Source organism: Ranitomeya variabilis, chromosome 2 (genome assembly GCF_051348905.1).
Source record: "Ranitomeya variabilis isolate aRanVar5 chromosome 2, aRanVar5.hap1, whole genome shotgun sequence".
Lineage (NCBI taxonomy): Eukaryota > Metazoa > Chordata > Amphibia > Anura > Dendrobatidae > Ranitomeya > Ranitomeya variabilis.
In genome coordinates, this window is record NC_135233.1 from 313,162,834 (window position 1) to 313,188,307 (window position 25,474).

General features: G+C 41.5%; 1 protein-coding gene across 5 annotated transcripts in view; it reads right to left on the reverse strand.

Moving 5' to 3' along the window:
- The window catches only part of AFF2 (ALF transcription elongation factor 2), a 706,159-nt gene that overhangs the window by 187,012 nt on the left and 493,673 nt on the right, over positions 1–25,474 (reverse strand). For 4 of the 5 annotated variants that reach the window (XM_077285245.1, XM_077285243.1, XM_077285242.1 and 1 more), the window contains exon 8: positions 11,591–11,642. In XM_077285245.1, the coding sequence (XP_077141360.1) occupies positions 11,591–11,642 (52 nt within the window). Of the gene's footprint in view, positions 1–11,590; positions 11,643–23,145; positions 23,341–25,474 lie in introns of all 5 variants that reach the window. The other variant, XM_077285241.1, reaches the window with a different exon arrangement.

A 25,474-nucleotide genomic window follows, 5' to 3' on the forward strand; every position in this document is an offset into this window, starting at 1 on the left:
TCCTCCTCTAGCATCAAAGACCTCGCCCTATCCTGGATCTCCTCATACATTTCCAACCACACATTAAGCGTCTCCCACTTACACACTACCTCCTCATCCCACCCTCTCTCTGTTGGAGTCCCCCAAGGCTCTGTTGTAGGACCCTTACTCTTCTCAATCTATACACTTGGCCTGGGACAACTCAAAGTCCAATGTATTCCAGTACCACCTTTATGCTGATGACAATCAGATCTACCTCTCTGGCCCAGATGTCACCTCTCTACTGTCCAGAATCTATCAGCCATATCCTGCTCCTCCTCTCGCTTCCTCAAACTCAATGTGGACAAATCTGAACTCATCATCTTTCCTCCATCTCATAGATCTTCCTTACCTGACCTATGTATCGCAATTAACGACATCACGCCCTCCCCCGTACCGGAAGTTCGCTGCCTCGGAGTAACTCTTGACTCTGCCCTGTCCTTCAAACCGCACATCCAAGCTCTTTCCACCTTCTGTCATCTCCAGCTCAAAAATATCTCCAGAATCCGTCCTTTCCTCAACCATCAATCTACTAAAATGCTTGTGCATGCCCTCATCATCTCCCGCCTTGACTACTGCAACATCCTTTTCTGTGGCCTCCCTGCTAACACCTTTGCACCTCTCCAGTCCATCCTTAACTCTGCTGTCCGACTAATTCATCTCTCTCCTCGCTACTCCTCCGCTTCACCCCTCTGCAAATCTCTGCGTATCCAGTTCATATTACGAATACTGACCTACAAAGCTATCCATAACCTGTCTCCTCCATATATCTCTGAACTAATCTCCCAATATCTTCCCTCACGCAATCTCTGGTCCTCCCAAGACCTCCTTCTCTCCTCCACACTTATTCGCTCCTCACCAAACCGCCTCCAAGACTTCTCCAAATATCCCCCATCCTCTGGAATTCTTTGCCCCAATACGCCCGACTATCAACCACATTTGGGCCCTTCAGATGGAACCTGAAAACCCACCTCTTCAGGAAAGCTTACAGCTTGCACTGACCCCACTGCCTCTTCCTCACTACCGGAGCTACTGCCTCACCAACACCGGAGCTCCTGTAACCCTCAACCTATTGTCTCCATCCCCACCATCCTGTAGAATGTAAGCCCGCAAGGGCAGGGTCCTCGCCTCTCTGTATCAGTCTGTCATTGTTAGTTTGCTTACTGTAAGTGATATCTGTAATTTGTATGTAATCCCTTCTCATGTACAGCACCATGGAATCAATGGTGCTATATAAATAATAATAATAATAATAATAATAATAATAATAATAATAATAATAATAGTCCAAACGCATAGAACTTTGATTGCTTTCCCAAAAAGTTACTTTATCTTGAAGATGGAAATCTTTGTGGTTCAGTGCAGTCTAAAGCATTGGTACGCTCAATAATACTGTCATAAAATTGTAAAATCTGCACAGTGCATGACTTAATAATGCAGGAAATCCCACGTGAAATGTTAAACAGATGCGTGCTTGCTATAATGAACCTGCCCTATAAATATCCTTTGTGATGGTCAGCATGATTCGCTGAGAAAAAAATCATTGAAACATTGCAGGCTGCTGATAACTCAAAACTTAAAAGACAGTTATTAAATAAAAAATGTCAATACTCGTGTCTTTGCAAAAACATTTGAGACTGATTATGCTGTTTATATTGAAAGAAAGGTATGAAGTCTATATCTTTAGATCTTTTATTGAGCTGTGAGCCCGGCATCAATAGCTGCTGCTCAACTGTAAATGAAAATTGATTCCAGATCTAACCCCTCACTTACAGTGCTCATCTAATCCAAACTAACCCTATTAAACAGCAAAGGAAAGCATATTTAATGGAATGCTTGGCACAGCCATAAATATCTCCAATGTGACAGAGACGCAAGCAATGCATCCTGCAGAAAATCTTTCTTACATTAAACAGGTTGGGAACAATTGGTAACGGCAAGCAGGAAATGTTAACTGATCCTGGAGAACTAGGTAACAGCAGGGCAAGGGGATAAAGACCAGTACACGAAGGTATATATATATATATATATATATATATATATATATATATATATATATATATATATATATATATATATATATATATATATATATATATAATATATATACATAAATATCTAATATATATAAACACAGGGTGGGCCATTCATACAGGGATACACCTAAATAAAATGGGAATGGTTGGTGATATCAACTTCCTGTTTGTGGCACATTAGTATATGGGAGGGGGAAAACTTTTCAAGATGGGTGGTGACAATGGCGTCCATTTTAAAGTTGGTCATTTTGGAACCAACTTTATTTTTTTCAATGGGAAGATGGTCATGTGACACATCAAACTTATTGAGAATTTCACAAGAAAAACAATGGTGTGCTTGATTTTAACGTAACTTTATTGAGTTAATGAGTTATTTACAAGTGTATGACCACTTATAAAATGTGTTCAAAGTTCTGCCAATTGTGTGATTGTGAATGCAACCCTTTTTTCCCACTCTTGACACACTGATAGTAACACCGCAGAAGAAATGGTAGCACAGGCTTCCAGTATCAGTTGTTTCAGATGTTGCACATCTTGTATCTTCACAGCATAGACAACTGTCTTCAGATGACCCCAAAGATAAAAGTCTAATGGGGTCAGATCGGGAGACCTTCAACTGGCCCACGACGACCAATCCCAAACAATTTCCTGGAAAGTGGATTGGTCGTCGTGGGCCAGTTGAATGGTCCCCAAGGTCTCACGATATAAATTATATACCAAGGCTCCTAACTATAATATCCACCTTAGATGGCTGTTATAGCGTAGTGGTTAAAGTGCACAACCACTAATATGAGAGACGAGGGTTGGAAAGGTTGGAAAGAATATACCAGTAGTGGTCCTTGGGCAAGACTACTAACACTATAGTGCCTACTTCAATAAACATGAGAGTGTCACAAACAAAGAGTCATGCCGGCTCAGACGGATTAACAAGGTCTGTATCAGATGTTGATGAATCAGGACAATCTGATAATAAATGGGCTCCTGGAACAAACCATACATGGACAATGCAAGAGAACTGGGATCTGATGAAATGCCACCATAACACCAGACCAAATGAGAGAGGATATATGAAGCGTATGAGGAAACTCTGGATGGATAAAAGACCTGAATGAGAAGCTACCCAACCCAATGTTTCAATGTCATAAAGAGAATGCTATTATCACAACTTGAGATGGATCAACTGCATGGCAGATCCATCCCACATGAAGACCAACATGTGCAACCCCCTGAAAATCTTGATCCAATCCTGCAACTAGAGAGCACTGCAGTTGATCTAAAACAGAAGATCTTAGATAAACTAAATACCATCAATACCAGAGATTGACTGCCAAGGCTCAGCAAAGAAACACCACCTGTCTAGAAGATACCAATAGAGCACTTGCATCAATACCTACCACCACCATAACTCGAAATATGCTACTGCTTCAGAAATCATGGAAATGCTCGGCTAGTGCCCCCCTTAGAAAAGAAGACAGGAGAAAAAGATCAAGGTGAGACAAAATACTAACCAAATATTATATAACATAACTATAACTATAGAACGAATACAACTAACCGAAACACAGAAGGGTGTAAAGATCAAGAATAAGACCAAGCTGGACAAGCACAAAGGCCTGACCCCAACTGAATCCCTAGAGACTGTTAAACAAAGGCTCACAGAACTCGCTGCAAGACTAGGGAGATACACTAGAGAAACTGAGACCAAGAAGATAAATGCTATGTTCTCCAAAGAACCATCCAAGGTGTACTCCCAACTATAGAGTAACAGCACAAAGGCAGCAAATCCACCAATAGCAGAGACTAAACAATACTGGAGGAATTTGGGAGAAGGAAAAAACACACAACATCAGTGCAATGTGGCTGCAAGATCTGAGAAAGAAACACAGCAACCAACTAGAGCAAGAACCAGTCACCATTACAGAAGCAGACACGATCCACACCTACTGGCTAAAGAAATTAACAGCGGTACATGAACGCATGGCAAAGCCGATGAATAGTGATGAGCGAATAGCATTGTTGCTCGGGTCTCCCCGAGCATACTCAGGTGATCTCCGAGTATTTGTTAGTGCTCGGAGATTTAGTTTTCATCGCCTCAGCTGCATGATTTATGGCTGTAATCACCGCTAGACTCTAATGTGTGAATATAAAACATCAATTTTATCAATAATATTTAAAACAAAATATACACAAAAATATGTGAATAAACATATGGCCATCGACGAGCGGGGGCGCCATAGCGCAGGTTATAGGGTGCCAACCTCCACTGGCAGGCAGGGCGATTTAGGCCATATATAGGGACAGGCACCTCCCCTGGGTGCTTTCATATTTTAGTGCATTGGTGTTGGTGTTTATTCACATATTTTTGTGTATATTTGTTTTAAATATTATTAATAAAATTGAAGTTTTATATTCACACATTAGAGTCTAGCGGTGATTAATTTAAGAAAAACTCTAATTTATTATCTCTGTACTGTGAGAATGATTTATGGCTGCTAGACAGGCTGAATACATATGAGGAATGCCTGTTAGGGAATTCCCACATGTATTCAGGCTGTCCAGCAGCCGTAAATCATGCAGCTGAGGCGATGAAAACTAAATCTAAAAAGCACTAATAAATACTCGGAGATCACCAAAGCAACAATGCTATTTGCTTATCACTACCGATGAACCAATTGCTAGAAGCAGGCCACCACCCAGCTTGGCTAAAACAAGGAAGAACAGTGCAGATCACAAAGGATCTTCACAAAGGAACAGTTCCATCTAACTACCGCCCAATAACCACAACAACATGGAAACTCCTGTCAGGCATCATAGCCACCAAACTACAGAACCATATGAACCAGTACATGAATCCAGCTCAAAAAGGCATCGGGATCGACACCAGAGGCTCTAATCACCAGCTCCTGGTAAATATGTCAGTTGCTCAAGACTCAAGATTCAGACAAACCAATCTCAGCACAGCCTGGATTGAGGATGAAAGCCTGTGACTCAATGCCACACACATGAATCTGTGAATGCTTGGCTCCTTACAATGTCAACAAGAAATTAAGAACCTTCCTCAGAAACTCAATGGGGCTATGGAGAACAACATTGGAAGTCAACTCAAGACAACTAGCACAAGTGACCATCAAATGCGGCATATACGAAGGTGATGCACCACATTTCTGTTTTGCATAGGCTTGAACCCGCTCAGTCAGATAATTACAGAGTCTGGATATGGATACATGTTCAAGAGTGGACGCACCATCAGCCACCTCCTCTACATGGATGACATCTAGCTGTAAACGAAAAACTAAAGAGAAATAATTTCACTGATCCATCTGAAAAGGATCTACAGTGAAGCCATCGGAATGTCCTTCAGAATAGAGAAGTGTGACTGGTTGGTAAAAAAGAGAGGCAAGATGTCAAAACTGAATGGAGTGGAATTACCAGCAGGGCACACAGCAGATGTACAGACATGCTACAAGTACCTCACCATCCCACAGGGATAAGGTAACTATGATGAGGAGGCAAGGAAAGCAGTAACATCCAAATACCATCAAATGGTAAGACAGGTCCTGAAGAGCAATCTCAATGGGAAGAATAAAATCTGTGCCATCAATACATATGTCCTGCCAGTTATCAGATACCCTGCTGGTATAGTGTGCTGGACAAAATAAAAGATGGAAGCTGCAGATGTGAAGACACAAACACTCCTCACAATGAATGGAGGTCTCCAGCCTAAGTCTAAAGGCCCCGTCTCACATAGCGAGATCGCTAGCGAGATCGCTGCTGAGTCACAAGTTTTGTGACGCAACAGCGACCTCAGTAGCGATCTCGCTATGTGTGACACGTACCAGAGACCAGGCCCCTGCTGTGAGATCGCTGGTCGTGTCGGAATGGCCTGGGCCGTTTTTTGGTCGTTGAGGTCCCGCTGACATCGCTGAATCGGTGTGTGTGACACCGATCCAGCGATGTCTTCACTGGTAACCAGGGTAAACATCGGGTTACTAAGCGCAGGGCCGCGCTTAGTAACCCGATGTTTACCCTGGTTACCAGCGTAAATGTAAAAAAAAACAAACAGTACATACTCACCATCTGATGTCCGTCAGGTCCCTTGCCGTCTGCTTCCCACACTGACTGAGCGCCGCAAAGTGAAAGTGAAAGTACAGCACAGCGGTGACGTCACCGCTGCGCTCTGCTCTCACTGTACGGCGGCACTCAGTCAGAGCAGGAAGCAGACGGCAAGGGACCTGACGGACATCAGATTGTGAGTATGTACTGTTTGTTTTTTTTGGTAACCAGGGTACACATCGGGTTACTAAGCGCGGCCCTGCGCTTAGTAACCCGATGTTTACCCTGGTTACCCGAGTGCTGCAGGGGGACTTCGGCATCGTTGAAGACAGTTTCAACGATGCCGAAGTCGTTCCCCTGATCGTTGGTCGCTGGAGAGAGCTGTCTGTGTGACAGCTCCCCAGCGACCACACAGCGACTTACCAACGATCACGGCCAGGTCGTATCGCTGGTCGTGATCGTTGGTAAATCGCTATGTGTGACGGGGCCTTAACACCCAAAGATTGTATACCAACAGAAATGAGGGTGGCGAGGCTTGATAAGGCATCCAAGCCACCATCATGGATGAAACAAGGAGCATTATTATTATTATACATTTTTATAGCACCATTTATTCCATGGCGCTTTACAGGTGGAAGGGGCAAATATAGACAAGTACAATAAACATGAGTAAAACAAGGTACACACAAGTACAGGAGGAGAGAGGACCCTGCCCATGAGTGCTCACAGTCTAGAGGGGATTGGTGAGGATACACTAGGAGAGGGTAGAGCTGGTCATGCGGCGGTATCCAGGAATACATCAGAAAAGTGGCACCAAAAGATGAGATGCTGAGAGAAAGACTAAGGCAGCAACAATAACAGATCTGGAAGGAAGAACAGGAACATGAACCACCATGGCAAGACAAGCCGCTGCATGGGATGTACCATCGGCAGGTAATGGTGGTGGCTGACATGGAGAAATCCTACTAATGGCTGGAGAAAGCTGGACTCCGAGACAGCACAGAGGCACTTTCATAGCAGCACAAGAGTAAGCACTAAGTACCAGATCCATAGAAGCCGGAATTTACCACACAAGACAAGACCCAAGGTGCAGACTATGCAAAGAAACCTCAGAAACAGTCCAACACATTGTGGCAGGATGCAAAATGCAAGCAGGAACAATGTATACTGAACGCCACAACCAAGTAGCATGGATTGTATACAGGAACATCTGCACAGCATATGGACCAAGTCCCCATAAGTCCAGGTGGAAGACACCAGAAAAAGTGGTGGGGAATGAAAGGGCTAACATCCTGTGGGACTTCAAGATCCAGACAGATAAGCAGGTGTTGGCTAGCCAACTAGACATTGTGATAGTAGACAACGATCAGAAGACAGCAATGAGAACTGGAGTAGATGTGGAAGGTGAAGGCAACAGTGATTCTAGTGGTGATAGGAGCACTTGGAGCACTGACCCCTAAGTTGGAAAAATGGCTGCAACAGTTTCCAGGAGAAACATCTGAACTCCATGGTCCAGAAAATTGCAATGCTGGGGACAACTAAGATCCTGCGCAGCAGAACCCTCAAACTCCCAGGCCTCTGGTAGAGGACCCGAGAATGAGAAAGATCAACAAAGACTACCCTATATATACAAAAATGGCCACGATGCAAGGATTACTTTGTGTGTGTGTGTATGTATATATACACTCACCGGCCACTTTATTAGGTACACCATGCTAGTAACGGGTTGGACCCCCTTTTGCCTTCAGAACTGCCTCAATTCTTCGTGGCATAGATTCAACAAGGTGCTGGAAGCATTCCTCAGAGATTTTGGTCCATATTGACATGATGGCATCACACAGTTGCCGCAGATTTGTCGGCTGCACATCCCAAAGATGCTCCATACAAGGCAGGATGGATCCATGCTTTCATGTTGTTTATGCCAAATTCTGACCCTACCATCCGAATGTCGCAGCAGAAATCGAGACTCATCAGACCAAGCAACGTTTTTCCAATCTTCTACTGTCCAATTTTGATGAGCTTGTACAAATTGTAGCCTCAGTTTCCTGTTCTTAGCTGAAAGGAGTGGTACCCGGTGTGGTCTTCTGCTGCTGTAGCCCATCTGCCTCAAAGTTCGACGCACTGTGCGTTCAGAGATGCTCTTAGGCCTACCTTGGTTGTAACGGGTGGCGATTTGAGTCACTGTTGCCTTTCTATCAGCTCGAACCAGTCTGCCCATTCTCCTCTGACCTCTGGCATCAACAAGGCATTTCCGCCCACAGAACTGCCGCTCACTGGATTTTTTTTCTTTTTCGGACCATTCTCTGTAAACCCTAGAGATGGTTGTGCGCGAAAATCCCAGTAGATCAGCAGTTTCTGAAATACTCAGACCAGCCCTTCTGGCACCAACAACCATGCCACGTTCAAAGGCACTCAAATCACCTTTCTTCCCCATACTGATGCTCGGTTTGAACTGCAGGAGATTGTCTTGACCATGTCTACATGCCTAAATGCACTGAGTTGCCGCCATGTGATTGGCTGATTAGAAATTAAGTGTTAACAAGAAGTTGGACAGGTGTACCTAATAAAGTGGCCAGTGAGTGTATATATATATATATATATATATATATATATATTGAAAAAATTAGAACAGCATCATATTACCACACTTGCAGTGCAAAGCTTCCCAAGCCAGTATTCCAGTGGCTCCAATAATATAAGAAAAAAGGAAAACAGCACAAAAAGTAACAAAAAAGTGGGTCTTTAATGCCTGAATGGCGTGGCGACGTTTCGGATTTTCCAATCCTTTTTCAAGCCATTCAGGCATTAAAGACCCACTTTTTTGTTACTTTTTGTGCTGTTTTCCTTTTTTCTTATATATATATATATATATATATATATATATATATATATATATATATATATATATATATATATATATATATATATATATATATATATATATATACACACACAGTTGAAACTAGAAGTTTGCATACACTATATAAAAGGACACATATGCATGTTTTTCTTAATACCTGACATGAAATCAGAATAAACCTTTCTCGTTTTAGGTCAATTAGGATTACAATAATTATTAATATTTGCCAAATGCCAGAATAATGAGAGAGAGAATGTATTAAGGTTCACACGCTCGATCTCTGCTCCATTCAGGGAAGAGTTTTTCATAGCCCCATTTTCAGCATTGGTAGAGGTCTCCACATTTGGACCCTCAGCTATCAGAAAGTTATTCCTCATCCAGCAGATAGGGGATAACTTTAAATTTTGGTACAAACTCTTTAAGGCCCATTTTCCTCTTTCAGTTTCCATTAGCCCCATAGACATTGAATAGAAGGGTATATGACAGCTGTGAAGAATAGGGGCTTGGAGACTTTGTTCTAATCTTGGGGATCACAACCGTATGGCCTCCAGTAATCAAGCATTTATCAGTATCCTGTTGATATAAGTAATAAATCTCTGTCATGGAAAAAACCCTGCGAGATTAACTTGCACAAGACTGAAATAACTATTATGTTATTTGTGCAGTAGGCTTAAAGGGAATATGTCAGCAGTTTTTTGCTATGTAATCTGACAGCAGCACGATGCAGGGAAAAAGACTCTGATTCCAATGATGTACCACTTATCTTACTGGGTGCAGCAGTTTGTAATAATTATAGGGGATAACTCAGAAGACTCTTTGTGTGGAACAAGACAACTACAGGACGCAGTTTTATAAGTGGTAAAGTCTATATTATCACACGGTGATTCAAACAGGTGCAGAGACAAACTCAAGTCCACAACACTTGGTGCAAATAATAAACGCAGCTTAGCAGTCTATAGGAAACTTCAGAGCAAAATGCAATCAAGCAGAAAGTCTATGAAGCACAATTATTCTTGAGGATACTTGACATGAATAAATCCTTGTCTTAGTCCAGACACAGATAGATATGCTTATAGGCAGTTCAAATCATATCTTAGCTCAACCAGGGAGGCCTGGTTAATAGTCTCAGGTTAATGCAAAGCAGAAGCAGCTTACATGTCCAGCAAATGCAGGTGGAAGTAAACATGAGCAGCAGATGAAGGATTACTGGAAACTTGTGTATGCAGCAGGAACTCAGAGCAGAGTAGAAGGATCACCACACAGGTTCACCGGAGCAGGTGTATAGCCAGGGAGTCACCAGAGTCAGGAGCTGGATGCAAGGCAGAATACTCTAGCACAGACTGAAGGCTGGGGTGGAGTTTTATAGCAGGAAGACACAGTGCACATGAGACCAAAGACGCCATTTTGGAAAAGGGCAGTAATGCACAAAAGGTAAAAAATGTTCAGAGTCCTGACACAGTTGTGATATAACTGATTGGCAGCTTTCTGAGTACACTGTATAGTGAGAGGAAGCTGCTAATCAGTGCTGGGTGCATGGTTGGACCAGGAGGCACCAAATATCTAGTCCAGTAGTGATAATCTCCTGCTGATGAAACACTGATTGTATTGAAACAGCAAAACACATTCAAACAAGTGATACATATGCTGACACATTCTCTTTAATATTGCACCATTTTGATGAATCCTTCCCAGATTATATAGCAGGAGATCGACACTCAAGATTCCTTAATTAGAAACAGTGAATAGCCAAATGGCTAAATCCTCTTCCGTTCTGGCAGACTTGTCAAGGCCATGTATAAAACATGGCTGCACATTCATGTGAGCGCAATACTACAATAATGCAAAAATAACATATAATAACAGACTGCATGTATGAGTTGTAAAGGAAAAATATCTGAGTAGTCGATAGACAGCATCATTTCAAGAATGACAAGACTCACTATGAAACAAGTGACAACCACTGATCATTGTCATCCCAACAATATAAAGCAACAATGGCGACTATATCTTACAACTTGGGCTTTTTATGGGACACATCAGACATTACATACATCATGTCCAGAGCTGTGTGATGATCAGGAAATGAATATTTAAAGAAAAAAATAAAGATAATGTATAAATAAGTGGCAAGAGATTGAAAAAGTTAAATTTCAGTGAAAAAAATGTCACATTTATTTTTGCTCATATTTTATAGTTTTAGAACTTTGTACTGACTTTTGACCTAAGAAATGTTCAAGTAAATCTTGCACTAAAATGGTTAAAAGTGACCACACTACAGATACGAAAATGGGATGGTTTTGCTTTCTATACCTCTTATGTTCCTTTTTATGTAAATCTAAGGCAAATATAATACTAAGAAATCCACATTGTCCTTACCAATTGTAAGTTAATCAAACTACACATTAGTCTCTTTCTTGCTACTTTCTAGGGATTTGTGGCCTTAGAAATTGTATTGTTTAATGACTCCGATGATATACACAAAGCTATTATAGGTATTATTACTAATTACCCGCTGAGTGTCTTATTGATTTGGGGTCTTTAAGGTCGGACATTGTCGTTTACTTGATTTGTAGCCAATGAATTCCAATTAGTGTAACTATGTGAACGTGTACTTATACGGTACCTGTTCACTGTCCTCCTCGTCACTGCTCAGCTTCAGATCATCTTCAAGCATGCTATATAAAAAAGGAGAACAAGGGAAAATATTAATAAAATATCCAAAGTAAAGAGAATATATATATATATATATATATATATATATATATATATATATATATATATATATATAATTCTAATTTATACTTAAAAGGTAAAAAAGAAAACACGTACAGGTTCAGGCACTACTTGGCTACGTCCAGCAGATCCATTGACAATGAATGGAGTGGAGGCTGAGCATGCACACCTCCGCTTCATCCAGAATTGGGCTTTACAGAATGCCCTTCTCAGGGGTCCCCAGGGTTGGACCCCTGGCGATCAGCATGATCTCCCATATCTTATGGAAAGAAAATAACTTACTCTTGTGGAAAATCCTCTTTTTAGTTTGTGCTGTGTACACTATTGCGGGGTCAGTAGTCAATTTATTATCAGATGGCAAAGTTATAACCAAAGATAATATACCCCTGTTTCCTCTTTAATCCCTCTGAAAAGTAACCACTGCACGTCACAGAACACGCTCACAACACAGTACGCCCAATCCCATTTCTCACTTCGCCTATATTCAGATGTGAATATAGTAAATATCTCGATGGCTGCCACAATACAATCATGCAAACAATACATAATAATAGGAAATTAAAAAAAGCCATTTAGTTGAAAGCGGTTGTGCCCATGCATGACTACCCTCTCGTATAAACAGTAAATGAAGGGTGGTCAGATCACAAATTTGCACTATGACCCAAAATGATGGGAATCTGTGTGGTTGGATGTGCAGAGATTATACAATTACCGTATTTTTCAGACTATAAGTCGCACTTTTTCCCAAAAATTTTTTTGGGGAAAACGGGGGTGCATCTTATAGTTGGAATGTACCGTACTTACAATTAGCGAGGTGGCAGCAGGAGTCGGGCGATTCTTCCGGTGGTCCGACGCTGCATGGTGATGATCCCACTCCCATCCTGATGCGGCAGTGCTCAAGCTCTAGCGACATTTTGTGAAAGCCCTGAGCCCCGCACTTCCATTGCCTTGATGCTGTGGCCTCTGGGAAAATGGCTGCCGGAGGCGGTGCATGCACAGATTGAGATTTTGGCAACGAGCTCTTCTCCTGACGATCTCGGAAGAAAAAATCTCGTTGCCGAGATCTCGGGAGATGAAATCTCGGTGCAAGGATCTCTGGAGACGAGATCTCGTTGCCGAGATCTCAATTTGCGCAAGTGCCGCCTCCGTCTGGCAGCTATTTACCCGGAGGCCACAACATTGAGGCAATGAAGTGCGGGGCTCTGGCCTTACACAAAATGTCCCCGGAGTCCCTGCACCACCGAACCTGCAGCACCAGCTTTGGGATTGAATTTCCGGGAGACCACAGCATCACAGCATTGGATGTGCGGGGACTCCGGGATTTCACAAAATGTCGGTGGAGCCCCCACACCACTGAGCACCACCAAACCTGCCGCACCAGTCTGGGTCATATCATCGCCAGACCAGCAAAAACCCCTGTGTCTCCGCTCCACCAGCGCTGCTGATCCCCCGAGGGTAAGCTGAATTCAGGACTGTAAGACGGACCCCCATTTGACGCATTAATTTTTTTTCCATTTTCCTTCTGAAAATTTGGGGTGCATCTTTTGGTCCGGTGGGTCTTATAGTCAGAAAAATACGGTATCACCTATTTTTTTTTTAGTGGGCTGAAATCATTTTATTTTCCCTAATTTGAAAGGACAGGTATTGTTGTTGCTGTGTCCAATGGAACTCCAATAACCTGCAGGTTCTTGGGATTCCTGGCTGGGAAAGGCTAGATCTGTACACTAAAGGTACCTTCACACTAAATGACTTTGCAACGATAACGATAGCGAGCCGTGACGTTGCAGCGCCCTGGATAGCGATATCGTTGTGTTTGACACACAGCAGCGATCAGGATCCTGCTGTGATATCGCTGGTCGTTGCTGAAAGTCCAGAACTTTATTTGGTCGTCAGATCGGTGTGTATCGTCGTGTTTGACACCAAAAGCAACGATGCCAGCAATGTTTTACAAAGGTAACCAGGGTAAACATCGGGTTACTAAGCGCAGGGCCGCGCTTAGTAACCCAATGTTTACCCTGGTTACCAGTGTAAAAGTAAAAAAAAACAAACAGTACATACTCACCTTCTGCTGTCTGTCACACGTCCCTCGCCGGCGGCTTCCCGCACGGACTGTGAGTGCCGGCCATAAAGTGAAAGCAGAGCACAGCGGTGACGTCACCGCTGTGCTGTGCCTTACGGCCGGCAATCACAGTCAGTGCAGGAAGCAGACGGCGAGGGACGTGTGACAGACAGCAGAAGGTGAGTATTTAGTGTTTGTTTTTTTACTTTTACACTGGTAACCAGGGTAAACATTGAGTTACTAAGCGCGGCCCTGCGCTTAGTAACCCGATGTTTACCCTGGTTACCAGGGGACTTCGGCATAGTTGGTCGCTGGAGAGCTGTCTGTGTGACAGCTCTCCAGCGACCACACAGCGACGCTGCAGCGATCGGCATCGTTGTCGATATCGCTGCAGCGTCGCTTAGTGTGAAGGTACCTTAAGCCTACAGCATACATCAGAAGCTTTTCCCAACATATACTGTAATGTTGCCATGGGCCAGCATTTACCAAACAGAGGCCAAAAGTGTAATCCTCTGGCCCTTGGCCGGTACGTGCCTGTGTACTGTTTGTTTAACTGTATAGGAAAGACAAGCGGACTGTGCATTTCTATACAAAGGCTGCCTGCAAAGAAATGCATAGGGAAATGGAGAGATATCAAGCCTGGTAAAAAAAAAAAAAAACTGCAAAAAAAATTCATTTGCAGAATTGAGTAAAACAGAAATTTCCCAGTACTATATAAAAAATGTGAGAGCTTTTCCTACATGTTTAAAACTGAATCTCAATCCTTACTCATGGATCCAATTTCCATAAGGAAGGACTGACATTCATTTAGAAACATGTAGGAAAAGCTCTCACATTTATTGTATTACTCATATAGTACTGGGACTGTTATGTTTAATTCAGTTCTACAAATATTTTTTTACAATTTTGTATTAAACAATGGCTGGATATCCCTACCTTCTCCTATTGCTACCACTGAGAAGAAGCGTTTTGTCAACTGAGCTGAGGACTCACTGGCTACTTCAACATGGGGGAGCTAGATCACACTTTTTTATTCAAATAAATGCATAGCATGCAGTATATGTTTCCTTATAGTGGTTCCCTATTGTGGACTGATGTCTCTGCATCCATGCTAAATAAATAGGGTACAATGGTGTGCACTCAGTCAATTTGGGGAGAGGTGCTGGTGCTACGGACTGTAAGAGTCCAATCAAATGTTAATTTAGAAGACACCGCACACTCTAGAAATTTCTGTATCCATGCTGACAGTGGTCACCGATGGGTACATACAGTGGGTGACATAACTACTGACCGGTCGTGACTAGTGATGAGCGAATATACTCGTTACTTGAGATTTCCCAAGCACACTCGGGTGTCCTCCGAGTATTTTTTAGTGCTCGGAAATTTAGGAATTACTGCTGCAGCTGAATGATTTACATCATAAAAACGAAATCTCCGAGCACTAAAAAATACTCGGAGTACACCTGAGCGTGCTTGAGAAATCTCCAGTAACGAGTTTATTCGCTCATCACTAGTCATGACCACTTTATGGTGAAATGATGCTCTGTCCGCTTCTGGATTATGGCCCTAATAGTGCTCACTTGAACCTTCACTAGTTTACAAATTCTTCTGTAACCAATGCCATCAGTATGTTTAGCAACAATAAGGTTGCAACGGTCTTGAGACAATTTTTTGGTTTTACCCATCATGAGATATTTCTTGTATGGCACCTTGGTAATGACTGAGACACCTTTTTATAGGTGATCAGTTGAACGAGATGATATTTTTCACTATATGGCAGGATTGCTTTCTAATTACTGATAGATTTCAGCTCGTGTCATGAATTTCCATGACTTTTTGCATCTCTCTTTCTTCAGGCGTTCAATACTTTTCCCCTGTGTCATTTCTCATTATTACACATAACTTAATTTATGGACATCTATGGTTTGATTTCCTTGCCTGTGTGGATTGGATGGGTTGTTACCGACATCTGGTGAGAATTTCATGTCAGTAGCAACTTTAAAAATATATTTACTTAGAAAATTGGTGACTCGTTCAATACTTATTTTATTCACTGTATCTTCTGATCATATGCGCCCGAGACTGGGCACAGTCGCAGTCTAGACTGTTTTAAAACTAATTCCATTTGTTTCCCTCATTTTAGCACAGATGTCAGACTCAAAAACAGTGACCTTCACAGATACAGGCACTTATATCCTTGTAATTGATAAATAAGGACATTTCCACCAAAACTATGATTTCTACATTATATTCAGTTTACAAATGACCTTTGCCATAGACAGACAATCAATTAAGTGTTAAACCCTCTATCTAATTATTTCCATCAAGAATGTTTGCAGACAAAACAGAGGCAGTGAAACTTTCTTTGAAACATTGTGTTCTGCAGATGCCGTGAGATCTATCACCAGCTAACACCGGCTTGATCTGAACTGACAAGCAGGCAGAAATATGCTATATGTCAGTGCACTGGCGGACTACAGATGTATCACCCTTTTAAATGTGATTGCTGTAAAAGTTGAGTGAGTTAACTAAGGCTCCTCTTGTTTGAAAGAATCCCTGGCAGTGCATTAAATCTACTTTTATTTCTATCACACAATAAAGTTACAGCCTTCACAATACATCTGTACAGATCCATCTGTATGTCAATTGTATACAAATGTTACCAGGCACGCGAGAAACAATGGAAGCCACGTCTCCGCAACACTTCATTATTACACAACAGGGAACAATTAACCTTTTTGACTCTTATTAATCTGGAAAATGAACTTCTCAGGTAGGAAATGCTTTAACACCAAAGGTTTTTATTATTATTATTTCAAATGGATGAAAAAGGAAAGTAATTTATTAACGTCTGAGTCTATTTCTATAACCGAAGTATAAAAACATATATTGGCTTGCCCTGATGGTTATTTATTAATAAGTGACATAAATTCTAAATAACCATGTTAAAGGTGTTGCTGACTATTCTGAAAACCCCCTCTAAATCCATAAGTTTTCCTTCCAATAATATAATAACACTTATAATCGCCTCCGATGCTGGCACTGTTCCAGCGGAGTCCCCAGGCTTGCATGACATAACAATGTCATGCAATCTCTGCAGCCAATCAGTGCTGCCTTCACTCTACGCCCTTTCGAAAAAAAATCAAGACAATTCGGAGGAAGTTAGAGCTGCTACTGCTCTCTCACACCTCCGGACATCAATTACGTCTGTAGGAGAGGAGAATGAAGTTATCGCTGATTAGCTGCAGCGATCTCGTGACATAATGTAACGTGAGCCCCGGGAGAGACAGCGGTGACATCACTCTAACGGCACCAGAAGTGAGTACAAGTGTTATTACTTAACTGGGACAAACATAGGGATTCGAAAGGGGTTGTCTGAGTAGTGGACAGCTCTTTTAAGAAAATGCAAAACCAATGTAGAAGGATAAATAATCAAGTCAAAGCCATTTTTACTCATCAACATATAGTGAAAATTTGGAAATTGTACCAAGAGTAAATCTCAAAAATGGTTTTCCCATAAACAACATTAATCATCTACCCATAGGATCACTGGAGACCCCTAGGACGGATCCTGAGAGTGTCCCTTAGAGCGTTGTGTGAGTGAAGATCTGTGACCACTGCTCCATTCACTTCTATGCCACTGAAAACTAGCTATAGTTGTCAGTATCATAAAATTCGAGGTATAAATCATGTTTATGAAAGTCCCCATTAATATAATTTTATTTTTATAAATTCTGTTTAGTTACAGAGAAATTCAAAATGACAAAGGGAGGAAAATCAAAGTCTCTGTACTATGAAGCCTTAGGCTGTCATTGTACCTTCGTAAGATGTGACTTCTACATTAGAATACCTCCATGATTTAGCATCCAATGGGGTATGGCACTACAGTGTATATTCATACAAAGCAAAAAAAAAACCTTTCATATGAAATCAGATGTGAATTGAGGCTCAATAGAACTTCAATGGGTGTCATTTACCAGCTCTGTGCAACTCAGTGGTTGTGCATGGGCCACAGTGCTGTCAGTGATTAAGGGCATTACATTAGGATTTAGCATATTTTACTTACTTCTTAAACTAGTTCAGCATCACTGTGTTACAGTTACTGCAAAATACATGACAACTCTCATATAGAGAGCAATTACGGTAGTTTAAATCCAACCAGAATATTGAGCATTTTGGTAACATTGAGACCGTAGGCTCCAAAGAACAACTCAAAAAGGGCCAAACTTAGCCAAGAGCACCTCAAAAAACTATTGATGAGTACTGTTTGTAAAATTAAACATTTTGTAATTAGCTAAACATAGAAATTTACTAATATGTGCAACCCTTACAATTTTTTTTTATTGAGCTTGTAAGCACTGCACTAAATTTGGATGGGATCGCTGGAGCTCAATGATAACTCCCGATTCCGGGCAGGCTTCATATATAGCATCGGATAAAACACAGTTTGGGTCAGTGTTGTTGCTGACCCAAACTGCCAATGAAGCAGGAGCGCCTAGCTTCCAGCAATCAGTTCGTCAGTTGACTGGAGAGCAGTGTGTTCCTACATCCAGGGCAAGACCAAACCTTAAAAAAAAAAGTAGTTTACGAAACAAGTTATTGTTAAAATTAATTCACTGGCCCCTGTGTCCTATCAACTTTTCTCTAAGCTTTGGCTAGGGTCACATAAATGTGTTTGTCTCATTCGAAAAAATCTGTCCAATTTTGCTAATCACACTATGACCAAACTCTGATCAGAGTTTGGTCAGAATGTGATCGGATTTTCTCAGATGTGGAGAAATAAAATCTCTATTTTCTCGATTCTGTCAATCGGACCACAATCAGACCGAAACTACGGTAGTCTGCCCGACCCCTTTAAGTGCTCCACCCAATTCCATCCACAAAGAATTAACTTTCTCCCTATCTGTACCTATCACCATCACCTACATTGTAAAATTGGAGCAGTGCCCCTCGGTGTAAATGTCCGCTACCTTGACCATGATATGGCATATTTATGCTGTGATTAGGCTTTCCTATAGAAATCATACTAATTAGTCATTTGGCCTCCAATTAAATGTTTTATTGAATATTTAAGGAATTGGAACATAAAATTGCATTTGAGCCCCATCACATTCAGTGACTGAAATACATATACAGGCGCTTCTCACTAAATTAGAATATCATCAAAAAGTTTATTCATTTCAGTTCTTCAATACAAAAAGTGAATCTCATGCTTCCATCTGCCGACAAGCTTTTTGGAGATGAAAATTTCATTCTCCAGCAGGACTTGGCACCTGTCCACACTGCCAAAAGTACCAATACCTGGTTTACAAACAACAGTATCACTGTGCTTGATTGGCCAGCAAACTCACCTCACCTTAACCCCATAGAGAATCTATGGAGTATTGTCAAGAGGAAGATGAGACACCAGACCCAACAATGCAGACGAGCTGAAGGCTGCTATCAAAGCAACCTGGGCTTCCATAACACCTCAGCAGTGCCACAGGCTGATTGCCTCCATGCCACGCCGCATTGATGCAGTAATTGATGCAAAAGGAGCCCCAACCAAGTATTGAGTGCATATACTTAACATACATTTCAGTAGGCCAACATTTCAGATTTTAAAATCATTTTTCAAGCTGGTGTTATAAAGTATTCTAATTTACTGAGATAATGACTTTTAGGTTTTCATTGGCTGTAAGCCGTAATAATCATCAACATTAACCGAAATAAACACTTGAAACAGATCACTCTGTTTGTAATGACTCTATATAATATATGAGTTTTACTTTTTGTGTTGAAGAATCAAAATAAATTAACTTTTTGATTATATTCTAATTTAGTGAGAAGCACTTGTATAAAGAACAATGCTGGTTCTATATAAATAATGATACATACACAATAATAAATGTTGGATGGGTAAAAGACACAATACATAATTGACAAATATAAAAAAAAAATTAATTATATACGGATTCACCAATTTCCAATTCTGGTTCTCAAAGCCCTGGAACATTGCTCATACAATCACCCTTCTTTACCTCTTGTTAATACATTTAATTCACTGTCTTCCAGGTCCACGTTCCCTCATTCCTCAGCCTTACAAGATTACTCTGCATAAAATGTTGGAAATATATTTGATTCTTTATAGCAAACACGATGCCTGGAGGGAGCAGTGAATTTATATTACATTAAATAGAGCCTTTACCATAAATGTCACACATCTATATACAGGAGGGATGCTGTGTACATAAGAGCTTTTCCTCGTTTTCATTTTAAGGTGGTATCAATGTAAGCAGCAGAAATATATTGGTTTCCATTTCAGGGAATACATCTTTATTGTAACGTGAATTGTATGCTTTAATAATATCATAGAATTATAATTACATCAGATTCTTTTGATGGCAATATAATCAAATAATCAAGCTTTGTGCGGAGGTAATGATAGATAGATAGAGAGAGAGATAGATAGATAGTGTGGAAAAGTCACTGGCAGAGTACTGGAGTTGAGATACGTTTGACTGAGGCTGTTAGCTTCAGTGATCTGAAACACAGAAGTTTGCTCCAGCACACTAAGTGCTGAGAGGGGTTAATCGACCATTTTAACCACTAGGCTTTCTAGTGAGAAGCTGAAGAGCGGGTGGGAGGCTGTTCACCATATCTCCTCCCCAGGGTGGGGTTTAGAAGGTCAATAGACAGCCTTCTGAGCTATTCAGGTGTTCAGTGCGCCTGAAGCTGGCAGTTCCAGATAAGCGTTTGTGTTAAACCGTACTGAACCATGTTGTTTTATCCTGAGCGGGCAGATCCTCACAACTGCAGAGACTGTATACCATTTTGTCTTGTTAACCTATTTTTCCTGAAGGGCCATGTTTATTTTCACTTCGCACTGGTTTATACCACATGTATATAATAAACCAGTGGAAGATTTAAAAAGACAGTGTACCTGTGCCTATCTCCGTGTAAATAACCAAAGAAAAAATGGACATCAGAGCAATAATAAAAAAAAGGTCAAATTTTAAAGGTATAACAATGAGATTGACTGTAATGTCACTTTTTGATTAGTGCAATTTATATGTTTAATTAATTTTTTTTATGCCAATTGAGTAGTTTGTATTTTTTTAACCCTGACTGAACACTTATATAGACCTATATACAAACCTCCTCGGATGTGGCACTTAGGTGTCGCCACTAGTTTTGAGCGAATACACTTGTTACTCGAGATTTCTTGAGCACGCTTGGGTGACCTCCGAGTATTTTTTAGTGCTCGGAGATTTAGTTTTTCTTGCCGCAGCAGAATGATTTACAGCTGATAGCCAGCATAAGTACATGTGGGGATTCCCTAGCAACCAGGCAACCCACACATGTACTTATGCTGGCTAACAGATGTACATCATTCAGCTGCGGCAAGAAAAACTAAAACTCTGAGCACTAAAAAATACTTGGAGGACCCCCGAGCATGCTCAAGAAATCTCGAGTAATGAGTATATTCGCTCATCACTAGTCGCCACCCCTTTGATTTTTCACTTGGCATTTTTAACCTATATCTCTTGCTATCTATGTATTGCTTATATTTATATGTATAAATAAGATGTGGAGCGCCCGCCAGGGCTATAGGACATTCGATACCAGGTCCGACACGGCAGTTCTTAAAGGGGAAGGTCAAGGCAGCAGTGACCTGGTCCTTGGCCCCGGGCATCCATGTAAAATGATGAAATAAAGGGGAAAAATAAAGTTTATACTGGATTTAAGAAAGGGGAAATTGTTCGTGGTGCCACCCGTGGTGTTCGGCAATGAGATGGTGGCCGACACTGCAGTCAGATCCTCTGAGGCGATGGTCGCGCAACAAAGATGGTGCAGCTCTCCATGGGTAGAGCTAGCCCCAGGGCAGTTGTAGGGTTAAGTGTTAAGATGGTGGTTGTGGTTAGGTAGGTGATGCAGCAATGACTCAAAGGACACAGCGAGGTGCAGTTTCCACTTTTACTTACAATTCTCCAGTCCACAAACGTCAGCCGGCTGCTGTGTTCTCTGGGTCAGTGGTCCAGCAAACTCCCAGGTAAATTGGGGTGCAGCTTTCCAGGACTCCTTCCTTATGCCTTTCTCTGGCCATCTCACTACACTGGCTTCCACTTCTCCTGCCCAGCGTCTCACCCACAGTGTCTCAAGCCAGCAGCTACGAACCTGGTCGGGGGACATCCTCTGAGACCCCTGGATTCTATATGGCTGCCTTTTTGGCTAGTTATGGGTAGATGTGGCTGTGACTCTTACAGATGCCGCAACCTCCGGTTTCTTAGCTGAACTTGAAGCTTTCCACTAAGTTGGGGCCGGTCTCCTGACTTTGACCTGGTCTCTCCACCTGGCGATTGTTAGCGTGGATGCGGGTCTCACGGGTGGCTTCTGCACTTCCCGTGACCCAAGGGCCCCTTCTGTCCTCTCGGGAGCTTCTTTCTGTCTCTCCCTCACACTTCTCTCTTCAGGCTGTCAGGAGCAGTAGACCCTCACGTCTGCTCAGCTCCACTTCTCCTCATAGACTCCTCTCTGCATTGTTCTTCCTGACTTCTAAGCTCCTCCCTTATTTCCTACCTGCCCCACCCACTTCCACCACCCATTCCTATCCAGTCTGGGATGATGCCTTCCTCCCTAAGGGTGCGCCCAGGTGCCCTGACTGAACTGGTGTCTGTTGGATGTGAGTGTTAGAGTCCTGGGTAGTGCCCCCTCATTACCTGAGAGTGTGATACCACACCTTTGGATGAGGTGCAGTACCTCTGTGGAGACTGGACCGCAGGGGCGTCACACATGTCCATTTTTTATTTGGTTATTTATGCTACTTTTATGGATGAGCTTTTCTTCAATTAGCCATCTTTTGGGATTATCTCCGAGTAAAGCTGAGTGAGCCGTTCTACCAAAATAGATAGATAGGTAGATAGATAGATATTGGATATAGATAGATAGGTAACAGATAGATAGATAAATAGATACTGTAGATATTGAATAGATACATATTGGACATATGGATTGATATTGGATAGAAAGACAAATAGATAGATCTTAGATAGATAGATCTTGAATAGATAGATAGATGAGATAGATATAGATAGATATGACTGCTTCCATGACAGTAAGGCAGTAAAATGAGCTTGAATTTAAATTAATAAAGATGGCTTATTGAATCTCTTGAGCTTTTGCTGCTCCATGTCATTCTGATGCTTGTAGTTTATTATCAGAAATCCCTGTTTATATGCATGAATTCAGTGGATGGTCCTATTCAGCAATTGCCAGTATCCTCTGTGTGACTGGGTATCCAAATAACTGTCAATCCCTCAGTAGCACTGCCCACTGGACCCATACAAACAAACACCAGGGATATCAATAGATATAATACAAGTTATACTGAATCTTTTCCTACAAACCAATGCATCATACTGCTCAGCTTCTTCTCTATACCATGCTGTCCACAGATTGAACTACAGGTGCAACGTGACAGGTTTCCTTTAAGCTGACAGTCTAATCTTCCTTCATGTTTTAGATTGCATCTCTGTGTTCTCAGATTGACTAGTGCAAAAGATTTCCAGGTAGACGTGAGCTTGTCATTGTTCTGATGGACTCTAAAGGCAAAAAAGGAGTGGATAAAAAAAAAATAACAAGGGGCTATTATATACACCTCTCATCAGCCCTACCCATACTTGTTCCTCCGCCAGAGTGGCCCGCCCCATTCTTCAATTTTCCTCATTCCAGGTCTTCCGGCGCTGCTATTATCTAGGCCCCACATGGATACATGAAGGTTGGTGCACGTCATTGACACTAATAACATGAATTGCACCCTACCTGTGCATATCCATTGTCAATGGCAGTGCCGAATGACCCAGATTAAGAAGTATGCTGAAGAGGAGCAATTAGAGAACTTGGCGGGGAGTGTCGGCGATCGGACAGAATTAGCAAAGCCACAAGGAGAGGTAAGTATATTAGTTCAGAATTTTGTAATCCCTTTCTGGCAGATTCAATATGGACCTAATTTATTCGATAGAAACCAAATCTCTTCACCCAAAAGGAGAAAATCTACTTGAATCAAATTTTGCTCATCTTTATTTCCAAGTAGTCTCAGCATAATAGTATAATATCCCTTATAATCAGGGTCATTATTAAGGAAGAAATTAAGGCCCCAGTGAGAAAAAGAAGGTTATCAGCCAATTCTCATACAGAGTAAAATGATTATTTCTCCATTAACATACTCAACCGATTGTTACAACTACAGGGATACCTTCACATATATCACTTATAGTAAGGCGACTCATGTAGGGGGTTTATGTAACAGTCATAATATCTAAGATAATGAGAGGTATAGTGCAATATATCCAAAAAACAAATATGATTAGGAAGGCAAGTATGGAGTCCTCCTAAGACACAAACCTTCCGGGGCCTCTAGGTGATACCTTTGATGACATCTTGAGGGCATCCTACATTATGTCCCATCCAATGTACATTTCACATAAAAATCTAATAATGAGATTATAGTTTGATATTATTATTGCAGTTATTTTCTGATGGGCGATTGGATGCTTTGTTCTTATCAGTTCAGTCTTAATAATGAGTAAAACTATTAATTTAATTTACATTTTACGGATAAACATGCCTAGCATCGCACTACAGATAAATGGCCAGCAGGAATGTTTTAGAGCGTTCAGAATTGGTAATAAGACATTGTTTCAGCAGGATGGGAGCCAAGACGCCATATGACAATACAATTCCACTGTGGGCCTTTTACAGTTCTAAACACTTTCTGGGAATCTACATGTGAAGGTTAATTAGACTCAGCAAAAGAAATTTACTGCACTCAGCAAAAGGAAGAAAAATGCAGATTAATTGGAAATTTGCATAGGTAGAAAACATTTTATTCCTGGATACCTAAGGAACTGTTTAAGGCAGTTGACAGTATATGCTGGAAAGGAATTAATCAGCATGATTTATCACTATATGCCAGGTTAAACCACGTTCGCTTATTCTTAGTACATCCCACAAGTCAGGATTAGCTTGGAGAATTTGAAATATAGTTAAAGAGTACCTCCACTTTCCAAAGAAAAATCGATCATAGTGCAGGACTCTGCTGTATAATCCCTTTTTCTAAATCACGCTATTAGAAGATTTTCCTGGTTAGCTACAGGACCGCCCAAGGTCCGTGCTGCAAGAGGCAATAAACTAGACAGCAGCCAGGTCCTGTAGTTGGTTTCAGTTTTAAAGGAGTTGTCCGGTCTAAAATGACAAATCTGTAGTCACTCTAATCCTCACAGTGTACGTACTGAATGCGAGGATTCTCCAGTGTCAGTGCAGGAAATGGCGTTCCCATGAATGCAAGCATGCAATACACGTACTCCCGGCCACAATCTGACTAGACTGTTTCGCACCTCGCGCAGTACACTTGCATTGAGGGAGACCGCGCCCATCTAGTCGGGTAGTGGCCGGCAGTATGCATATCAGATACTTGCGGTCAGATGATTTCCGTTCCCGGTGCTGACAAAGAATCCTCACAATGCACAGTGAGGACTCACAAGTCTGCAGTCACATACAGTGACTGCAGACTTTGCCTTTAAGTGCAGTAGTGAATGTCATAAGATATTACAAAATCCCATGATAGAGTGATTTAGAAAAATAATTATACAGAAGAGTACTACACTAGAATTGATTTTTATTTCAAAGTGAAGGTGTGTTTTAATAATCTCTGCTAATTAATCAAGATCTGCATTT